The 21,274-nt window shown below is 49.4% G+C and overlaps 1 protein-coding gene across 1 annotated transcript in view; it reads right to left on the bottom strand.

Moving 5' to 3' along the window:
- Nucleotides 1-16,027: 16,027 nt before the first annotated feature.
- efr3a (EFR3 homolog A) overlaps nucleotides 16,028-21,274 on the bottom strand; it is a 70,289-nt gene continuing 65,042 nt past the window's right edge. Inside the window, exons 19-23 of the mRNA XM_079750818.1 lie at nucleotides 20,695-20,780; nucleotides 20,544-20,592; nucleotides 20,279-20,382; nucleotides 20,135-20,184; nucleotides 16,028-19,813 (exon numbers count right to left, since the gene is read on the bottom strand). Coding sequence (XP_079606944.1) covers nucleotides 19,708-19,813; nucleotides 20,135-20,184; nucleotides 20,279-20,382; nucleotides 20,544-20,592; nucleotides 20,695-20,780 — 395 coding nt within the window. The 3' untranslated portion in view covers nucleotides 16,028-19,707. The remainder of the gene's footprint in view (nucleotides 19,814-20,134; nucleotides 20,185-20,278; nucleotides 20,383-20,543; nucleotides 20,593-20,694; nucleotides 20,781-21,274) is intronic.

The following is a 21,274-nucleotide window of genomic DNA, read 5'->3' on the forward strand; positions in this document are numbered from 1 at the left end:
TTGAGTTATTAAGAAATTAAACAATGATGAGTGTTGGGGACCTGGATATTGTTTGAAAGGTGATGGTATTTTAAGTAGAAGATATAAAAAATATATAAAAAACATAATTGATCGTTTTATTTGTAATTCTTTTGGTATTCAAAATATAATTTATACGGGTTTATCCGTCTGTATAAACAGGAGTGAAGATAGGAAAGTGTGTTGAACGTAGCGAGGGAATGATGTAGCATAGGACCGCAGGACAGAATGGAAACAGGTAGAGGTGAACCAATAGTGGTTGGGTGGTTCCATTCCAAACTCCAAGGAACTGAGTTAGATCCCTAATGTCCACAGCCTGACCTGTAGAAACCCTTGAGCAAGACGCCGCCAACCTTCCTGCTCCTTCATGAAGTTTATTTGGATAACTTATCGGTGGTTCTCTAACGTTTTCTGCTAGTGTATCCCCTCTAAGATATTTTTTCAGCTGAGTACCGCCTTCACCGGTACAAAACATTTTTGGGAGAAAGATACACTAATTCAGTGAGAAACATGGGCCTGTGCTTCATGCAACTTTTGGCAAATTTTCCCCCAAAAGAAGCCCAACGCCAGGGGAGGGTCAGAGTGTGTAGAAGTGAATCCCAGTAAAATATATTCCTGCTGAAACTGACGACATTTTGGTGTCTCTGGATGTGCTTTCTTTCTCACAGATTCTCCCTGTTTACGTTTCAACAATTTGTCGATTTTCTGGATTTTCTATTGCCTAGCTTTCAGAATTTAAACTTGCTCAGGGTGAAAAAAAGGAAAAGTTATTATTATAAAAAAATAGATATCTGGGTTCCCCATGCAGTACTCCACAGAACCCCTAGGGGTATGCATACCCCCAGTTGAGAACCACTGTTCTAAAGGACTGAAAAGTCTCCATAATCGGTTAACCTCTGAGACCCCAAGACCAGCAGCACAGCAGGGGGTCCAGACCCCCACTGACTCACCACTGACTCTGTTCTCAGGCTCCGCCCAGACCTCTGTCTTCTGCACCGACCCCACGACGACAGGCGAGCCAGAAGGCCTCCTCATTGGTGAGTTCACCCCCGGGACTCCCTGCAACCAGCCACTCAGAGAAGGATAACAAAGGCTCATCCAATCAGAGTGGCTTAAAGAGCCTATGAGCTGTCAACAAATGGATTGCCTCGGATTGCAGCCCCCCCCCCCCAGAGGTCACTGAGACCTTGTTCCTCGGTGCCTTGCTCAAAAACACTCCAGTAGTGGACAACAGATACAGCCAACTACATATTGGAAAAGTATGAATGTCTGTATCAATATGTAGAAACAATAAAACGCTATACAGGCAGAGGGACAGACAGACAGAGGGACAGACAGAGAGACACTCATACCGACAGGCAAGGGGACGACATGAAGGGCAGACAGCTAGAGGGACAGACACACAGACAGACAGGTAAAGAGACAGTCAAGAAGACAGACACTCAAACAGACAGTCGAATGGAAAGACATTCAGACAGACATTACAAAAAAATCATATTCTTCTACATTTCTTCGGGTGAAAAAGGTAATAAAATGGAAGCTAAGACTTGGTTTGAACGCACAAGATTTAATCCTAAGAAATGGTTGCGTGGCCACAGCGACCTGACTCTCTAAGCTGGTGGCCCCTGGCCTCAGGAACAGGGCGCTAGGGGCCCGCGGAGGTCTGATGGTTATCCAGGGCTCGGTCGTGGTCACGTCTGGTAATCTCCGGTGAGCCGGTTCGTCTCTGCTCCTCCCATCCGCCCGTCTGGAGCCTCCTGGTGGGACCAGACCCCGGCCCACTATCTCTGATTAAATCTCAGACCCCTGCACCGCCAACAAACTGATTTGTGGAAACAGGGGGGGAGGGGATTCTCCACTTTATTTTGCCAGCTTCTCTCTCATCTCATTCTGGTCACTCATCTTACCCCTTGTTCACTTGTCATCTCCCTCTCTCGATATATCTCCTACATTGCACAAGGCACAGAAAGGAAAGTAAACACTGACGCATAAAATATGTGTCCCCTAAACCCTCCCTCTCTTTATGTGTGTTTCTCTGTCTGACTCTCTCTCTCCTCCCGACTCTCTGACCCTCTATGTCTCTCTCATCCCTTTCTCTCTCTCATCCCATTCTCTCTCTCTCTCCCCCTCTCCCTTTCTCTCTCTCTCATCCCCCTCTCTCTCCCCCCCTCTCTCTCTCTCCCCCCTCTCTCTCTCTCCCCCCCTCTCTCCCTCTCTCTCCCTCTCTCTCTCCCTTTCTCTCTCTCTCATCCCCCTCTCTCTCCCCCTCTCTCTCTCTCCCCCCCTCTCTCTCCCCCCCTCTCTCTCTCCCCCCCCTCTCTCCCTCTCTCTCTCCCTCTCCCTCTCCCTCTCCCTCTCTCTCCCTCTCCCTCTCTCTCTCTCTCCCTCTCCCTCTCTCTCTCTCTCCCTCCCTCTCCCTCTCCCTCTCCCTCTCTCTCTCTCTCTCTCCCTCTCTCCCAGACTGCCTGGGCCTGAGGTTCACTTGGCTCCACTCCCTCCTGGAGAGCTTCCCCTCCCTGGTGAGCTTCACGGCGCGGCTGCGCTGCGCGCGGGGGGTCTGTCCCCGCGACCTGGAGGACTACGGCTGCTGCTGCAGACACCGGGAGGCGGGGCCGCCCCTGGACCCCCTGGACAGGTGAGGGGGGAGGGGGAGGACAGGTGAGGGGTGAGGACAGGTGAGGGGTGAGGAAAGGTGAGGGGGGAGGGGGAAGGGGGAAGGGGGAGGATGGGTGAGGACAGGTGAGTGGTGAGGGGCGAGGAAAGGTGAGGGGTGAGGACAGGTGAGGGGTGAGGGGCGAGGAAAGGTGAGGGGTGAGGAAAGGTTAAGGGTGAGGGGTGAGGAAAGGTGAGGGGTGAGGAAAGGTTAAGGGTGAGGGGTGAGGGTGAGGACAGGTGAGGCGGAGGACAGTTGAGGGCTGAGGACAGGTGAGGGGTGAAGGGTGAGGAGTGGTGAGGAGTGGTGAGGGGTGAGGCCTGTGAGGGGGAGGACAGGTGAGGAGAGGTAATGATCGTTGATAACAGGACAGGTGAAGACAAGTCAGGACAGGACAGGTGAATGCGTTGGACCAATAGCACTGTTGCTTGTAAATGTTCTGTCCTACCCTGTACCACGATGTGCAAAACTTAAATGAGATAACTGAATAAATAACGTTCTAAACACAAGTCAGAGGTTCAACCAATCAAAACCTGCCCCCCCCCCCCCCCCCAGCTGTTGTTTCCAACACAGGCGCTGCTACGAAACCGTCACTGCTGCCCCCTGCTGGCAGGAGCTGCCCCCACCGCTAGACAACCTCACCTGCTCCACCCTCAACACCACCTGCGGTGAGCAGCCGGCCTCCACGCAACACCTCCCTTCTTTAATCAGACGATCTCTAATTAAACAGCCGACAGAGCGGCCTCCCTCAGGTCCTCACATACTATGCACTGATCATCCTTTAACTTGAAGAAGGGGTTTACCCAGAGCGACTCCCGCTGCAGGCCCTGATGGAGCAGGTAGGGGGAGCTGCTGCTGGGATTGGTTTAGCTCAGGAGGTACAGCAGGTTAACTTGTACCCGGGAGGATGCTAGTTCGATCCCCGGCTCCTCCTAGCGTGTGAGTGTCGAGGTGTCCCTGAGCAAGACACCTCACCCTGACTGCTCCCGACGAGCTGGCTGACGCTTTGCATGGTTGAGACCGATATCAGTGTGTGAATGTGTGCATGAACCGTTGAACCTATATGTAAATGCAGCTTGCTGAAGCTAGGCTTGATAGGAGATTGAACCTTGCCCTTTAGGCTTGGAGTCTACCTCCTTAGCAGCGACCCTGTCCTGTGACCCCTACCTGCTACGACCTGTAGCTCAGCTCACTGGATGGCACGTTGGAGAGTGGTCTCTCGGCCTTATGAACACTAAAACGACTGCAAAGTCTTCATTCAAACCCAGAACCCTACTGCTAGGAACAGCACCCTGGCCCCCAGCTGGGAACGCCCTAGTCTCCAGCTGGGAACGCCCTAGCCTCCAGCTGGGAACGCCCTAGTCTCCAACTGGGAACGCCCTAGCCTCCAGCTGGGAACACCCTAGTCTCCAGCTGGGAATGCCCTAGCCTCCAGCTGGGCACACCATCCTAGCTTCCAGCTGGGAACACCACCATAGCCTCCGGCCGGCTGCCCGTCATTGACTCTCTTCAGAGGTAGAGCTACCATGTGACCAAGGTGATGATGATGAAGGCATGTTCTGTGCATTCCAGATGTGGGAGCGCCGTGTGCCCGGAGCTTCTGCGAGTGCGACGCGGCCGCCGTGGAGTGCCTGGCCCTGACCCCCTACAACGCCTCCCTGAGGAACCTTCCAGAAACCTCCTGCTCTGGCCTGGAACCAACTGGTAAAACAACCCCCTATATAATCCTAACCCTAACACTAACCTCCTAACCCTAACCCACTGGTTAAACAAATACCTTACACACTCCTAAACCTAACCTACTAACCCCAACACTAACCTCCTAACCCACTGGTAAAACTACCACCTATACAGTCCTAACACTAACACTAACCCACTGGTAAAACTGGTTGTCTAAAGGTCTGTCTCGTTGAGTGTCTGCCTTCCTGTCTATCCCTCTGCCTGTCTATTTGAGTGTCTGTCTGTCTCAATCTCTCTATCTGTCTGTCTGTCTGTCCTTCGGCCTGTCTGTCTGTGTGGTTCCTGCAGCCTACCTGCTAATCTTCTTCATGTCTCATCCTCCAGCAGGGATGCTCTGGAATGCCAGCGGGAACGTAGGTGGCGGGAACGCCAGCGGGAACATCAGCGGGAACGTAGGCGGGAACAATGACGATGTCACCTCTACCCCAGAACCTGCAGGTCAAACACCCACCCACCCACCCACCCACACACACACACAGATAGACACACACACACACACACACACAGATAGACACAAACACACAGATAGACACATACACAAACATTGATCCACAGCAGGTCCCTGGTGTCACCTCAGCAAGGACAATTGATTGGCCGGTAAGACGGAGTGTTGACTCACACTACCGCGCTCTCCTCCAATCAGAACAATGAACAAGACCCATATTAGTTCACTTTATACTGCAATCAATTATTACTAAAAATAAAGTTGAATTAGACACAGTAGCTATGAGGATACTAGCACCGCCCCCTCTCACCCCTCTGCTCTCTACTTCCTCCTCTCACAGGAAGTGAGTATGACAATGCGACGGCTCTTTCCTCCAATCAGAACTCCACAGCCTTTAACTCCTCCTACCTGGACGAAGGTAACAGCATGCGTACATTATGCTCGGCTTCATGTTTTATGTTTTAATTTTAATCTTTAATTTTGAATGAAACCTAACTTAATGAAACCAGTTTGTTGTGTGTGGTATGACCTTGTCATGATAACTTCTCGTTCTGCGTGGATAGCGGACAGACTGCTCTCGTGGGACGCGGCAGCCGAGAACAGCAGTGACATCACAGGTCTGGGCCATGGCATCACAGGTCTGGGCGGTGCCAGTGACCTCATCACCCCGCGCCCTGCCTCCCCGTCCCAGACTCCAGGTATCCCCCTTCAAGATGGCCAACATTTGTCACGACGTGGGGGTGTTAGTGGCCTTAGGGCGGCTGTCACAACACTGTCTTTAAACATGCTGAAAAAATAAAGTTAGCATTCGCACCATTAGTGTTTTTAGTTGTATTGACTCATGGGAATCATAACAATATTCTGTTACTTTGGTTACTTGCTTAGTTATCGTATCATCATTACTAAAGCAAGTTTTAACTGAAATATTCTCCTTTAGTTATATAAGGTCTTGAGTCACTTCTCCTCTGAGGAATGTGTGTGTAGGTGTGTAGCTGTGTAGGTGTGTGTGTGTGCGTTAGTATATATATGCAGTTGCTATTCTGAGTTTTCTCTCTCCAGAGGAAGAGGAGGGTGAGCTGGAGGAAGAGGGGGCATGGCCTGCCGCTGACTACCTCAGCTTCGTCAGTAAAGGTCAGTTTGTCTTTACTCACTAGTTTAATAATGGAGCCGAGCGAAACATAAAGGTCCTTCAGATAATAACTATCCTCGCTCTCTCTTTATAACCCCCCCTCCCTGCCTCATCGCCACAAAAACACTTCTTGTTCTCAAACACTTCCTGTTCTCAAACACTTCCTCTTCCTGTTCCCTTTGTTCCTGAATGACAGAGCTGGATCTGGAGGCACAAGGGGACTTCATTACCCACAATACCTCAGCCAGAGACCCAGGTGAGCCACCCATAGACCTCTGAAGAATAAGTCCCGCCTCCGAGGCTCCCGGTTCCCTCTATCAAATGTCTATGGGAAATAACATGGCGTTTTTGAATGATCGTACATAGCAATACTCTGTAGGTGGCGAAGAAGTAAAAGCTGTGTAATTTTCGCAGTAAAAGCTCACGTTTTGAACTACACACTTTTTCCATCTAGTTTCCATTGGGGTTTTGGATTGTCGGTGCAGTTAAAGTAGTTAACTATTATGAAGAAGCATTATGCTAACGCAGATCTGCGCAGACCACCAGAGCCCGCCTACGGAGGTGGCACCAACGCTGCTCGTTCATGTAAATCTTACTACAATAATAGCAGGCCTGTCGCACCAGTTACTCAAGTTACTCATGTGCGCATGTGTGAAGCAGCCTGCAGCTCACACACACTGGCAGCACGCGGGAACGCATGCATACACCGCAAGCACGCACATGCACATCGTACATTAGCACAAACATACACGGAAACGCACACACACGCGCACACACACACTTACGCACGTGCACACACGACACGTCAAGGCAAAAGCAGCGACACTGGAAGAGATATTTAATCTCAATGATGATTCTTATTTTCAACTAAACAATAGTAGTTGAATTGCATTTTAAAATGTCAATGCACTTTTCAGCCCTGAATAACAGTAAAATCTATTTAATAATTTATTTGCATGCATAGTATACTACTTTCCATTGAACAATTTTTTAGAATTTGTTAACATTATCGACTGGGGTTACCACATTATTGCTATAGGTTTAATTAGAACAAAAGGGTTGAGTGCGCACAGCGCCCGCGCGAAAACTCTGGTCTCAATAACAGCCAACAAACTCTTAGAACGGTCAAACCAAAAAATCTTCACGTTAGGTTGTGAATGGTTGCAAGCAAGGACATCTACTCCCTCCTCCATAACAAGTATGACGTGTGAAGTCTGCGCAGATTGAAACTGTTGCGTTCTTGAAGAAAGTAGTCTAATCGGGATCGCTTTGAACTCACTTTATTTGTTAAAGTATTTCGGTATGGTAACTATGAAGCAAAAGGAGGGGAATTGTATGGACACGCGTGTGAGCGACAAACAACAGGCCTCTCTACCTAACTCCCTTGAATGGACTGCCGGATGTTTCTGATCTCGTTGGATTCAGGTCCTGCTTAAATACTGAGTAAGCGTGGCCTATATGACGTATTGGTTTCGCCCTCCTCACCTGTCTAAAGGTGCTGCCCTCTATAGCTGGAATAGTTATAGCAGCTCAAAATGTCGGGTCCTGCTTCCTAGTGGCTATGTGTGGTAATTTTGGCCTTTGTGTTCGATTCTACTTTCTAGTGGCTATGTATGGTAATTGCGGCCTATGTGTTCGATCCTACTTCCTAGTGGCTATGTGTGGGTAGCTTTATGTGTTTAAAATACGTAACAAAACTAACCTCCGGTTATCATTAATAATCGTTTACTACTTTAACGGCACCGACAATCCAAAGGAAGAAGAAGGAAAAAGTGTGTAGTTCAAAACGTGACGCAGCTTTTACTTCTTCGCCACTTACAGAGTTTGTAATGTACGATCATTCGAACACAAAACCCCATGTTATTTCCCATAGACATTTGACCGAGGGAACCGGGAGTCTCGGAGGCGGGACTTATTGTTCAGAGGTCTATAAAAGTCAAGGTTTTAGAGCCAATGTTTAGTTTTATTTAACTTTTACTTTTCTTGACTTTCTCGACGTGTCTTGCTCTTATGTAAACCTTTTAAATGAATTGAAGTTATGAGGTTAGCTCCACATAAAATATGTGGTTTCTCCCAAAAGGGGAACATAGGGAATATAAGGTTTCCACATCCATCTCCACAACCCTGCTGTCTTAGCAGCCAACAGCAGCCGACCAACAGACAGACAGACCAACAAACATACAGACCCTCCTCCTCTCAGACGTAGCGTTAGCTTAGCGCCCGTGGGCGTAGTGCTCTAATCTCACAGAAAACACAGTGGATCCGGTCATGGAAGAAAAAAGATTGTGTAAATAATTGAGGATGTGTATCCAGTCAGGACAGAACTGGGTTACACGCGAGCGCGGATCAAACGGCGCTCGGGAGAGATCACATGACTCCTCCAGGCGTCGTCGTGACGTTTGAAGACGTAGAAGTAGACTTCGCCATCCAAACGCTCCTAACATCTGAGCATCAAAGACCGACCAGACATCTCCCTCTCCCTGTCTCAGCCCCGACTGGGAACCTCACCCCCTCGCAACACCGCCCGCCGCTATCCCCCCCCCCTGATGCACTGGGGCGTGACGATGGAGGGCCCCCCGCTCCCTCGTCTGGGTCCCACAGCTCCGTCTGGTCTCCTCGCCCGTCCAGACCCCCCCTGGCCGAGCGGTCCTCTGAGGAAGAGGACGACGTGGGGTCACAACACCGGGCCCCAGGCTCAGACGGTAAGGAAGGTCTCAACCGCCAGCAGCCCCTCAAAGTAGATTACAATACTGCCTCACATTTACCCATTCATTGACACATTAACACACCGATGGCAGTGTCAGCCATGCAGGGCGACAGCCAGCTCATCAAGAGCAGTTAGGGTGAGGTGCCTTGCTCAGGGACACCTCGACACTCAGCTTGGAGGAGCCGGGGATCGAACCAGCAACCTTCTGGTTACCAGCCAACCTGCTCTTCCTCCTGAACAACGTACCCCGCCTCAGCCTCCATGGGCGTTTGTTGTTTTGCTTAAAGACCTTCCCCGTCCTCCGCTACAGCCAGACAGCTGCTGATGTGAGCTGGTGGATCAGTGGTCCAGGCCACTGTTCTGATGGGAATCGAATAACGACGATAGACCGGGTCACAGTCTTGTTGAGAGAGTAGAAACACACTTGTTTTTGTGACAGCAGAAGGTCCACGTCCCGGCAGAACCACCACCAGCAGGCCCTCGCTGCCACGCCCACACCAGTCCTCTGAGGAGGAGGAGGAGGAGGAGGACGAGGAGGAGGACGATGATGATGGTAGGGAGGAAGGTGAGGATGAGGATCACAGAGAGTTAGGTCATTAGACTGGGAGAGGTCAGTACGACCCCTAGCAGGGAGAATCATATTTGTTCAATGTGTTACGGTTGTATTACCACATTGCTTTCTTAAAGCTCAACTCCACGCTTAACGCCGGTCATGAGTTTGCCGCCACCTAGAGGTTAAAAACAGAATAACGTCAAACAACGATATTGAGTTTTTTGTCGGTTGCCTATTATTGTTATTGACTACTTAACTGCCCCTCGTCAAGTAGAGGACGTCCCTCTGATGTCCGTAACCACGATACCGCCTAAGTCAACAACAACAAAAACAACAGCTACGGTTACCAGGACAACCCCCACAGACCACTCCATGGAGCAGGGAGGGACCCCAACACCAACCTCATGGAGACACCCGGCTACACCCACAGGTCAGAGACACCAGCTACACCCACAGGTCAGAGACACCAGCTACCCCCACAGGTCAGAGACACCAGCTACCCCCACAGGTCAGAGACACCAGCTACCCCCACAGGTCAGAGACACCAGCTACACCCACAGGTCAGAGACACCAGCTACACCCACAGGTCAGAGACACCAGCTACACCCACAGGTCAGAGACACCAGCTACACCCACAGGTCAGAGACACCAGCTACACCCACAGGTCAGAGATGCTTTATACAAGATGGTAACCCTTGAGCAAGACACTGACTCAAGCAGCCGGGGTTCTCACATGTGATCCTTCTCCATCAGCGCGTCCCTCGTCGCCTCGACCAACGGCTGTGACCGAAGCCCCGCCCACTCCTTCTGACACATCACAGGAGGAGGCGGAGCTACCTCTGACCACTCCGCCTGACGACCCCCCGTCTCCGAGCCCAGGTGAGCCCACAGGTGAAGCACCTGGAGCAGACACTAACTAATCCTAACCCCACCCCCCACTAACCCCGTCAGCTCGCCTCGCCCTTTAAGATCGGAATGCCGTAGCCAAGACAACCACGCCCTCGTCTCCCACTGCGACGGAGACGTCACACCGCATGACCGCCGTCGCTAGGCGCCAGAACCGCGCCGTAGCACTCCCACCGCTGTCCGACCTCCACGCTACGCCCACAACACCTCCCTCACGCAGTGTGGAGGAGCAGGAGCAGGGGGAGGAGGAGGAGCAGGAGCAGCAGGAGGAGGAGGAGCAGGAGAGGCCTCCTTGTGATGAGGAGCGGGCAGCAGACAGCTCTCAGGGTTCGGTTAGACGTCTAGAGGACCGATCTCAACCTGACTCCATCCTGAAGCCCAAAGCACACGGAGCGCGTTCCGCCCCAAAGCCATAGCACCACTAGAGAACTAGAGGACTCAAAGAGCTAGAACTAAAGTCCTCTTGTTTTAGTGGAAGCACCGAGCTAGCTATAGTTGTCTAACCCTTTGTTTGCCACATCTGTGCCGTGTGCTTGGGGCTTCAGTCCGGACCCACTTCTGTCGTCCAACCTCTGGTGTGCTCAGTGCTTACCTGGTGTTCAGTACTTCTGTAGAAGTTATCATTCCTTTGGTACTCTGTACTTCTGTACAGAGTACCAAAGTACCATACTTCTGTACAGAGTACCTCTGTAGTGTTCTCAGTACTTACGTGGGGTTTAGTGTATCTAGTATTTCTACAGTAGTTAGTATTTATTTGGTACTCTGTCCTTGGGAACTAGGCAGTACTTCTGTCTGGTTGAGGGCTTCTGTAGTATTGAGTACTTTGTCAGTACTCTGTAGTACTCTTTATAACAGTTATACTACATTACTCAGTACCTTGTTGGGTTTGTGTTTGTCAGGAGGGGGCGTGGCACAGAAAAGGGCGGGGCTTCTCTCCTGGTCTCTGCTGGAGGCCATGGGTATGACGGACATCGAGTTCCCCCCCGAGGGCCCAGGTACACACATACACGCGTTAACATGACAACCATTAAAGACAACTGTTACAGTGACCACCAGTACATCTGTTACCGTGGAAACCAGGACAGAAGAAGCTGGTTACGAAGGCTACAGTTTCGACATCTATTTACCGTCACAACAGAGTACAGATTTATTAGTTACCATGACTACGGTAGAGATGGAGCGGGCCAGCACCAGGACCCAGACAGCAGAACAGAAGGGTTCTGTCGGCCGTGTGTCTCTACAGGGAACCGGGGAACTAGTTGGACCGTTCCTCGTCTTATCCAAATATTGAATATAAAAAGGTCCTCTAGGGCAGCTGTCCCCAGCCTGTTTACACCACAGACCGGTAATATGTCAGACAATATCTTGGCGGACCGGTGTTACACCGTATTCTGTAAGCCATTATAAAGTGTGACACCGGGGGTCGCTGTTGCATATCTTCTTTAACAAGCACAAGCGTAAAGTTAGACTTAGACTGAGTTCACAACTTAAAAAAGTTGTATTAAAGCATAGACTGAGTTCACTACTGATAAAGGTTTTATTAAAGCGTTGAGTTCAATACTGATAAACACATTAAAGCGTAGACTGAGTTCACTACTGATGAAACATGAAACGTTGTATCGCCATCACTCCGTCAGGATGGGTTCATTCAGTCTGTGACACCGGGCGATCGCCTGCCGAGTGAGACAGCATCCGGAGATTTTCAAAATAAAATATATATATATATATATTTTTTTTCTTTGCGACCTGGTACACCATAAGCCATGACCTGGTACCAGGTCCAAGATCTAGGCTCGCTGCTCTACGCTCCTCTCCGCTCTGGTAACCCCTCACTGTTCTGTTTCCCCCAGAGTGCAGTGAGGTCTTCACGGTGGCGGGCCGCGCCCTGCCAGCGTTGGGCCAGATGCTGCGCTGCCTGACGGGCCGCTGCCCCGATGAGTTCAAGATGTACGGCTGCTACTGCGGCCAGGAGGGCCGGGGGCCGCCGCAGGACCCCTTGGACCGGTCAGTAGACCCCTCACTGGAGCCAGTTGTACTGCAGTCACAACCAGCTTACAACCAGTGTAAGCCAGTTGTACTGCAGTCACAATACTGGAGCCAGTTGTACTGCAGTCACAACACTAGAGCCATTGTTATTGAAGTCACAATACTTTGAACCAGCTTAAGCCAGTTGTTCTGCAGTCCCAATACTGGTGCCAGTTGTACTGCAGTCACAATACTTAAGCTTAAGCCAGTTATTTAACATTTACAAAGTAGCCAGGGGCAGTTAGCGGTTGCTGGTATTCATGGTCACGTCTGACAGAAAGCCTTCCTGTGTGCTGCAGCTGCTGCTTCCTCCACCAGTGCTGTCTGAAGCAGATCTCCACCATGGGCTGCAAGGCTGACCGTAGACTCAGTGCTCAGGTGTCCTGCGAGGGAGGGACCCCTCGCTGTGAGTCGCCTGTACCGCCTCTTACACGGCAACACTCTGGATCATCCAATAATGCATTACCCATGGTTTCAATATGTTACTTCAAATATCCGTTACGTCATCTCAAGTTACACCACTCCATTACCCAGGACATCACTCCATGACACCACTCTATTACCCAGGACACCACCCCATTACCCAGGACACCACTCCATGACACCACTCTATTACCCAGGACACCACCCCATTACCCAGGACACCACTCCATGACACCACTCTATTACCCAGGACACCACCCCATTACCCAGGACACCACTCCATGACACCACTCTATTATCCAGGACACCACCCCATTACACCACTCCATGACACCACTCTATTACCCAGGACACCACCCCATTACCCAGGACACCACTCCATGACACCACTCCATTACCCAGGACACCGCCCCATTACCCAGGACACCACTCCATGACACCACTCTATTACCCAGGACACCGCCCCATTACCCAGGACACCACTCCATGACACCACTCCATTACCCAGGACACCGCCCCATTACCCAGGACACCACTCCATGACACACTCCATTGCCGTTATATAAGATCCTAACAAAGTGTACCTCTAAGTCTAAGGAACTAAACGCTGAAACCAACCCCCCGTGCTCCTGATTGGCTAAACCCATGCCCCCCACCCTCCCCAGGCCAGGGCCAGGGCCGGTGTGACAAGCTGCAGTGTGTGTGCGACAAGACCAGCGCAGAGTGCATGGCGGCGGCCCACTTCAACCACAGCCGGCCCCCCGCCCAGTGCCAGGGGCCCGCAGCCCCCTGCAGGCGCCGGCCCAGACCCCGGCCCACCCCCCCGCCCTCCAGCGAGGAGAGCCGGGAGTCCCCCGGTGGCCACTCGCACATGGAGGGAGGGAAACACACGACGGCTCCTACCAGTGGACCTGCAGACAGGTACACACACATACCTGGATACAGGTACGCACACACACCTGGAGACAGGTACACACACACACATACGCACACCTGCACACAGGTACGCACACACCTGGAGACAAGTACAGGGACACCTGAACACACACCTGCAGACAGGTACGCACACACACCTGAAGACACACCTGCAGACAGGTATGCACACACACCTACAGACAGGTCTGCACACATAACTGCAGACAGGTAAGCACACACACCTGCAGACAGGTACGCACATCAACTGCAGACAGGTACACAGACACACACCTGCACACAGGTATGCTCACACACTGAACAGTAGAAGCAGTGCATCTTCAGCTCACCCATCTGACCTCTTTTGTTTCTTCAGTGACGAGAGCGGGGAGGTGAGGCCGCAACCTCCTGCCAGACCCCTGCCCTCCAGGCCCCCACCTCCGCCCTCAAGACCCCCACTACCACCCTCAAGACCCCCACCTCCACCATCCACTCCACCCCCTCCCCCGCCCCACTCGGCCGCTGCTGCCTCCAGCGGGGAGACCTCCAGGCCCCAGAGACCCCCGACATCCGGAGGGATTCAGCCCCACAACCACCAGCCCATCAGACCATTCAGACCCAGCCCCGGGCCCCTGGAGAGACCGGGGGCCACGGAGAGACCAGAGGCGGAGGAGGAGGAGGAGGAGGAGGAGGGGGGAGAGGAGGAGGAAGAGGAAGAGGATAAAAGATGAAGGTTCTCCTCAGCAGTGGTGGACAATCCTTGGGTTCTCAAAGTAAAAGTCATGGCATATTTCCCCATGCGCTCAGCCTAGATGCAGTCATTAACGCGTCGATTTCAAAATGAAAGTGTTTCAAGTTAATAAATTGTTAAACGACTGTGGTGATTTTACTTTGGCAGGGGGAGGAGGGTGTTAACGAGCAGTATCTCTGGGGAGGGGGGGGGCGGTGTCCCCACAATTAGCACATTTGATCTGCGTCTCCAGGCCAAAAATGTTAATCCAACCTGCCGTCCAAAACACCTTGTATTGTTCTTTCCCACATGTTGATACTAAAGGCATCAATTAAATTTACTGTTCTTACAATTATTGTACAATAAAATTGATAAATGGAAGTTGAGCATAATTTTTTTTCAACCCATTAATGTCAAATCCAAATCCAGAGTCGCCTGGTCCCGTATAGATATAGTATATCTGACATGATGGTGGCGGGGTACAAACACATCCGAAACGATGAAGAGAGGAGGGATTCTTCTCCGCAGTCTGCTGCGTACAGAGAGAGCTGTCGGCAGTGACCCCACGACCCCCCGCCAGGAATAGACTCACAGAAGTACGATAAGCCACTTCTACTGTGGCTTCTTACAGAACTAGAAGGTTCTTCTAACCATCACACGGCGCAATCAGCTGACAATATACCAGAAGGAATCATTTTTATACATTTAAACACATGGAAATTATTTAAACATTCCATTATTCATACATAATGGGGGATTTATACATTTCCACATTAATTTTATATGGGGAGTAACTTATTCGTTATTGGGTAGATATTAGTTATTTTGCAGTTTACGTTTGATAAACATGAGGTTTGTCACCCTGTGAACACATTGTTGTAAGAAACAGGAAACAGGGACGGGTTTGATAGAAAGATTTGACTTTATTTGATTTCAGATACATTCTTGTTGATGCAGAATTCACAGCGGAACAGAGCGTTGAAATCACCATCGATCATCCTCTAAACATGTTATATACTTTGTCCAAGCGTGCGACAAAATAACAAACTGTGGCGCCACCCAACCAATCACACCGTCTACAATCGATCTACACGCTGCTGGTGCCCACCAGTACAGCACCGGGGGTCGTTCTGGGCCACTCCCAGTGGACTGCTTTGAATTGGCAAATTGAAAAGCGCACAGTCCGAGAATTGCATCATTGAGGCGTGAGCGAACGAATGAACTAGCTTTTAAAAAATATATCTTGCATCAAACAGAAAGAGTTCAGATCCTCCAAACAGGGGTCTGAAACACACACCTTGAAACAGATTGAGACTCATCACTATTCTGATTGCTGAATACAATGAAAATACATACAATGAATTGTTCTACAAAACAGACGTATCACGAACAAGAAGAATGAAGAGTAGAAGTCTAGTTCCCTAAACACCTAAAGTACCTTCTCCCCTCTCCAGGTCAGACCTCGAGTTACTCTTGACTAGTTCTCTACTAGCACTACTAAGTTGTCCACACAGAACCAGAACCATTATTGAGGCAGTGAGTCGTGTCTGTGCTAATTCACCATCAAGTAATCTCTCCAGAACCTCCGTATGATACGCGCTAAGACTGGATGCCTAATTGATCACCACGTTAGAGCAGTATGGTTCTAAAAAGTGCATATATATATATATATATATATATATATATATATATATATATATATATATATATATATATATATATATATATATATATATATATATATATATATATATATATATATATATATATATATATAGTACGGCGGTATTGAACGAGTGATCACGATATTGCTGCTGTACGTAACACTGTCCGTAAAATGACACAATGTAGCGACGGGAACTCATCAAAGTCCTCAGATTACCAGAAACACAACGGTCAAAGTGCACTAAATCATTCACAATTTCCGATATTTATTCACCTTTATTAAACCGCTTTATTTTTTTTGCTATCAATCTATAATCTACATCTAGCACAGCTGCGTGGTAATATAATTCAACCTATGAGCCCCTTGCTAACGTTAGCTAGCCTTTAGCTAGTCGCTAGCCTGTGGTTTGGCAAGAGAAAATCAATTGCCGGTTCATGCATATTTCAGTAGAGTCTCCACTGAGCAGACGGACCGCGAGGTGTGAACTGAAAACACTCGTTAGTATTCAGCGTTGTGCTCTTGTCACCGAGGGCTGTGTATCTTAGCACCCGCCGTGAAATCAAAATAAGAGCGTATGTTTTCCTGTCAGATCTAAATCTATTTATCACAGCCTGGAATACCAGACAGCAGACCGGGCTTTCCACAGAGAACCACTGGGCCATTTAAGAGGTGAATCGGTCCCGTTTAATGAAGCCTCATGGGCCAATAAGAGCCAAGCGGGGCTAGTTGCCGACCAATCAAAGAGGAGGTACCTCTGAGAGTTGGACTCGACAAGCTGCGCTGATCCGAGTGTTTCACAGCTACATGAACCGATAAGAACTAATGCAGTATTTGTCAATCACAACTCGTACTTGAGGAACTACGACACATGCTCACACGATTAACAACCCCACAGAGAGGATTGAGCGGTCAACACACAACACTTTTCATATTAAAAGTCCAAGTATTTTGACTGATCTCGGCTGATGTTCCACAAGGATGCCAGCACTGCTGATGATTTTCAAAGTAAAAGCGTACCTGTGCTTTGTTCTACACTACAGAAATGACCAGCCTGCCGATGTCTAGCAGGCAAGTCGACGATGAACACGGACTATACAAAAATAGAACATAGAACTCTTTAGAACGGTGTATTCACATGGCAAAGAACATTTGAACCTTCAGCCAAGATAAAAGCGCAAAAACACATTTAAAGGATGCACCATCACCAACTGTAAATATGGTAACTAGTTTGATTATTAAAGTCCATAGTGGATAGAACCTGTGAAAACACTACCGCGGCCCCTAGGGGTTTGTCTGGCTAGTGGACTCCTAGCATCACATAACTAATGGATTCCTAGAACACAACCTTACATCATCTTATCACAGTAAGAATAAAACACAGCGGAAATCAATCTGAAAAACAGTTCGGTCTCCGCCTCTGCCTTATCATCCTGTTAAACACAGAGTCTCATGACATATCCACACACACAACAAACTTACACATTGAGCCAATATAAACTTTCCATACCTTCCTGGTGACTAAACGGCCAATAGAAACCCTCATCTCATCAAGTCGACCAAAGCAAACCTCGCCCAAAATTCAATTTTTGCCTTCACTTGTCTACCTGGATGTGCCCAAACATTTCCACATTCTGTTTCCTGTCTTCTTTATCTACATAAACTCCTCCCCCCGCGTCTAGCTGCGAGACCAGACTTAAACCGGATTAAACCGGCCTCAGGTTCAAACTACTAAACACACGCTTTGAACTGGATCAGCTGCTGAGATCACTAACCATCGCTAGAGCCACGAGAAGAGACGACTAGAGGATCATGGGTAACACACTCACACTAACACACAGCGTTGCCTTGATAGTCTGGAAAGACCAGACGGCTTCTCCTATTCCACAGGCACAGCTTCACGCACAGATAGCGCTCAGCATGAGGGATTATAAAGGTACTTCCTGCTGGTGTGTGTGTGTGTGTGTGTGTGTGTGTGTGTGTGTGTGTGTGTGTGTGTGTGTGTGTGTTACTCCGGTACGCCACAATTAAGAGAGAGAACCCAACTGAAGCTGGCTGCGTCTTTGGCAATGGAAATGTTTTGGGGTCAGGATGGAACACACACACACACATTACAGGTAATATGCATCAAGGCGTCGCCATGGCTACACAGGAGACTGGGAATCTAGACATGAGAATGGGAGCTCTGCAGTGGGAGCACGTAGCCTCGCCACGCCTTCAGACTCAGCGAGCACGATGACAGATCAATGTACACTGCATCAGGGAGGTGAGGAGGGGAATGTACGCTGGAATTAGACCATATGGGCACGACTGATAGTAGTATCTGGTTCCACGATGACTGCGGAGGGAATTAGAACGTAATTGGCTGGGAGAAAAGAAATGCCCCCCCCAAATGTAATCGGGGGGGGGAGGGGATTCAAACCCGCACACGTTTTAAGCTCTGTATTAACAGTTAGTTTAAATATCTGGGTTTTTCGTCTAGTGCACTATTGCTTAATCAGAAGCAGTATTCCTATGAGTAATATACAATACTATTAATACTCTACACACACGCCTCTCATGAAACATTGTTAAAACTTTTCTTGAACATAGTGGCTGTATTCTCCCAAAGTGCAGGCCTTGCCAAACGCCGTTAATATAGGACACGTTTATATAAAACCTTATTGTTCTCTCACAAAACCCCCCATTATATTATACACTTTAACACCCACAATGCATCACAAGTACCATTTTGCATCGTTTCGCTGCATCTGTTCTCTCGCTGGTGGCTTTTCTTGTACAACGGACGCTAGTCTTAGCATTGTAGGCGGCTACATCATTAGCCGTGGCATAGCTGACGGCAATAGACAAGCTAGCCATAGTGTAGCCTAGCGGCACTCCATTCATAAGTTGTAGTTGTATAAGTCTGATAGCATGGTTGCTAGATGCTGGGGGGGGCCTTGGACACTCAGAGCCTGAGGAGGCGTTCGGTTCTTCGGCCTGAGAGCAGAGGTCTTACCGAGAGATACTAACCTGTCGGTTCTCCTGAAAGAGATATTGATCTGTTGGTTCTCCGTCTCGGGGGGAAGACCATAACATTTTGTTCAAGACATCCTTACACAGAATCTACCGATCTCCCGTTGTTGTTTTAACTCCATAAAACCAATCGGGGCAAGGAGATAGAGAGCGAACGCTGGAGAGCGATGTTGATCCATTTAATTTAAGGGAAACCTGAGACTCCTTCAGACTGACAAAGGAACTGCAGCTCAAAGGGGTATCTAGACCCAAGGGGAGCTAGCTAGCATACATTAGCAGAAGGTTAAGACTACGGCATGAACTGATCCTATTTATACTATGTACAAGACGTGGACACACGCTAGCAACCATCTCTGAGAATCTGCCGGTTAAATTCACCACTGTGGGCTGTGTTTGTGTGTGAGTGACATGAGGTTACGCTGTGAACCAGTGCTGATGAAGGCATTATCATTCCACAGCCTTTTAATCATTTTAAGAGGTTTCAATAAGATTCAAAAGATTACGATTTAAGAAACCAACCCCTCAAAGACACCCAACTGATATTGAAAATAGGACCGATTTGGGCTTTTGGTGTGCCGGGTTAGGCGGTACCTGCGGCGATGAGATGGTCTAAAGGGGGGGCAGGGTCATGGTGCTTTACAATGCATTCAATTAGAGCCGATTAATGAAGACCTTTTTAATGCACTTCCCCACCGTTCCTGCCTCTAAAGGTTCTTGAATGTTCAGTCTGGCCGGGTCCTTCTAGAAGGTTCTAGAGGGCTCCAGATGGTTCCGACTGTGTCCCCCGGTCAGTAGACGCACAGGTCGGGGAACTTCATCTCGTAGACCGGGACCGACTGGTGCTGGGGGTGACCGGTCGAGACGGACACCACTCCGGACGGGCTGGGGGGGGGCCTGCTCACACAGCACAGCGTTAGCATTAAGCCCACTCACACAACGCAGCCTTAGCGTTAGCATGGACTCATACTCAAACAACACAAGATAAGCCTTATAGAAGTACACCGTGTTATTATTGTTAGAATTAGCATGTAGCCTGCTGTACACATGTAACACTGCCTTAACATATACAGTATATATAAATATATATATTAATATTAATATATTCATATATAATATTGTAATCATTAGCAAATATTTCAGTTCCATGCTGTTTCAGCCATTAAAACACCTAACTTTAGTCTAAATATAGAACTATACCGAATCTCAACAACTCACCGAATGGTCAGTTCAAAGATCTGGGCCAGTCTGTCATGCAGCATGTTGGCCTGGGGGATTACAGAGCCAGTTAGCATGGTGACCCTGCATTCAAAGGGTCTGTCTGGTAGGAGAGCCTATAGCTCAGATCTCTAGGACCGCTACCTTGGACTCGCAGTGAGCAGCGATCTCCTCAAACGGAGCCTTCTGGAACTTTTCTATCACCTGACGCCTCTTCTCCCGCTCCTGCTCCTCCAGGCCTGTGGTGTCTGCAACCAATCAGAGACAGTTATCAGGTGCCTCGACCAATCAGAATGTTTTTTAACCCGAAGCCTTGACTAATAAGAACATTACTGCCCAAAGTCTGCACCAATCAGAGACCCTGTGAGCTGGATCAATCAGAAGTGATGAAGACCACAATGAACCTCACCTATGGCCTTCTTCAAGGTCTCGAAGGTGATCTCCTCGGCCAGCTGGGACTGCAGGATACACAAAGATTAGCCTCTTCCTGGCCTCTTCCATACAGGGACAGACCGATATACAGCAGGGATCACTAAACCCAGAATGAGAGGAAAGCTGACCTGATCAGGGAGGTTGTTGGGCAGGATGTCCACCTGGAGGGAGATGGTGTCCACAACGCTCTTCCTCCTGGTCAGGCGGTCTTCATCTGGGTGGAGAAGACAGAGAGGTCAGCCAGGGCATCGTACAGCTTAACGTCTCATCAGTTAGCTCTTAACCAAAGTGGCCCTCAGGGAACCTGCCACTCAGGAGCAGGGAGGAACTGATGCCGGGACATAAGGGACTCTCTGAGCAAGACACCTCACCCTGACTGCGCCTGACGAGCTGGCTGTCTCCTTGCATGGCTGACACCGCCGTGGGTGTGTGGATGAGCGCTTGAATGAGTGTGTGAATGCGGGAATGATTGACAACATTGTGGGACGAATCCAGAAAGATTCCGTCCGGACGTCCGGTTAAAGGTGTGCTTATATAGTTGGTATATAAGGAGCTTGGCAGGAGCTTGGCAACACATGATGACCTCGCTATTACAGCGAGGTCGAAGAGCATCAGACACTATCCTAGAGTCCGGACACGTCTCTGGGACTCTACTCAGCGCTAAGGTCGCCCACTCCATTTGCCCTGCTCCCGGTCCCTCAGAGAGGG

The sequence above is a fragment of the Pollachius pollachius genome (assembly GCF_949987615.1).
Source record: "Pollachius pollachius genome assembly, chromosome: 14".
Classification (NCBI taxonomy): Eukaryota; Metazoa; Chordata; class Actinopteri; order Gadiformes; family Gadidae; genus Pollachius; species Pollachius pollachius.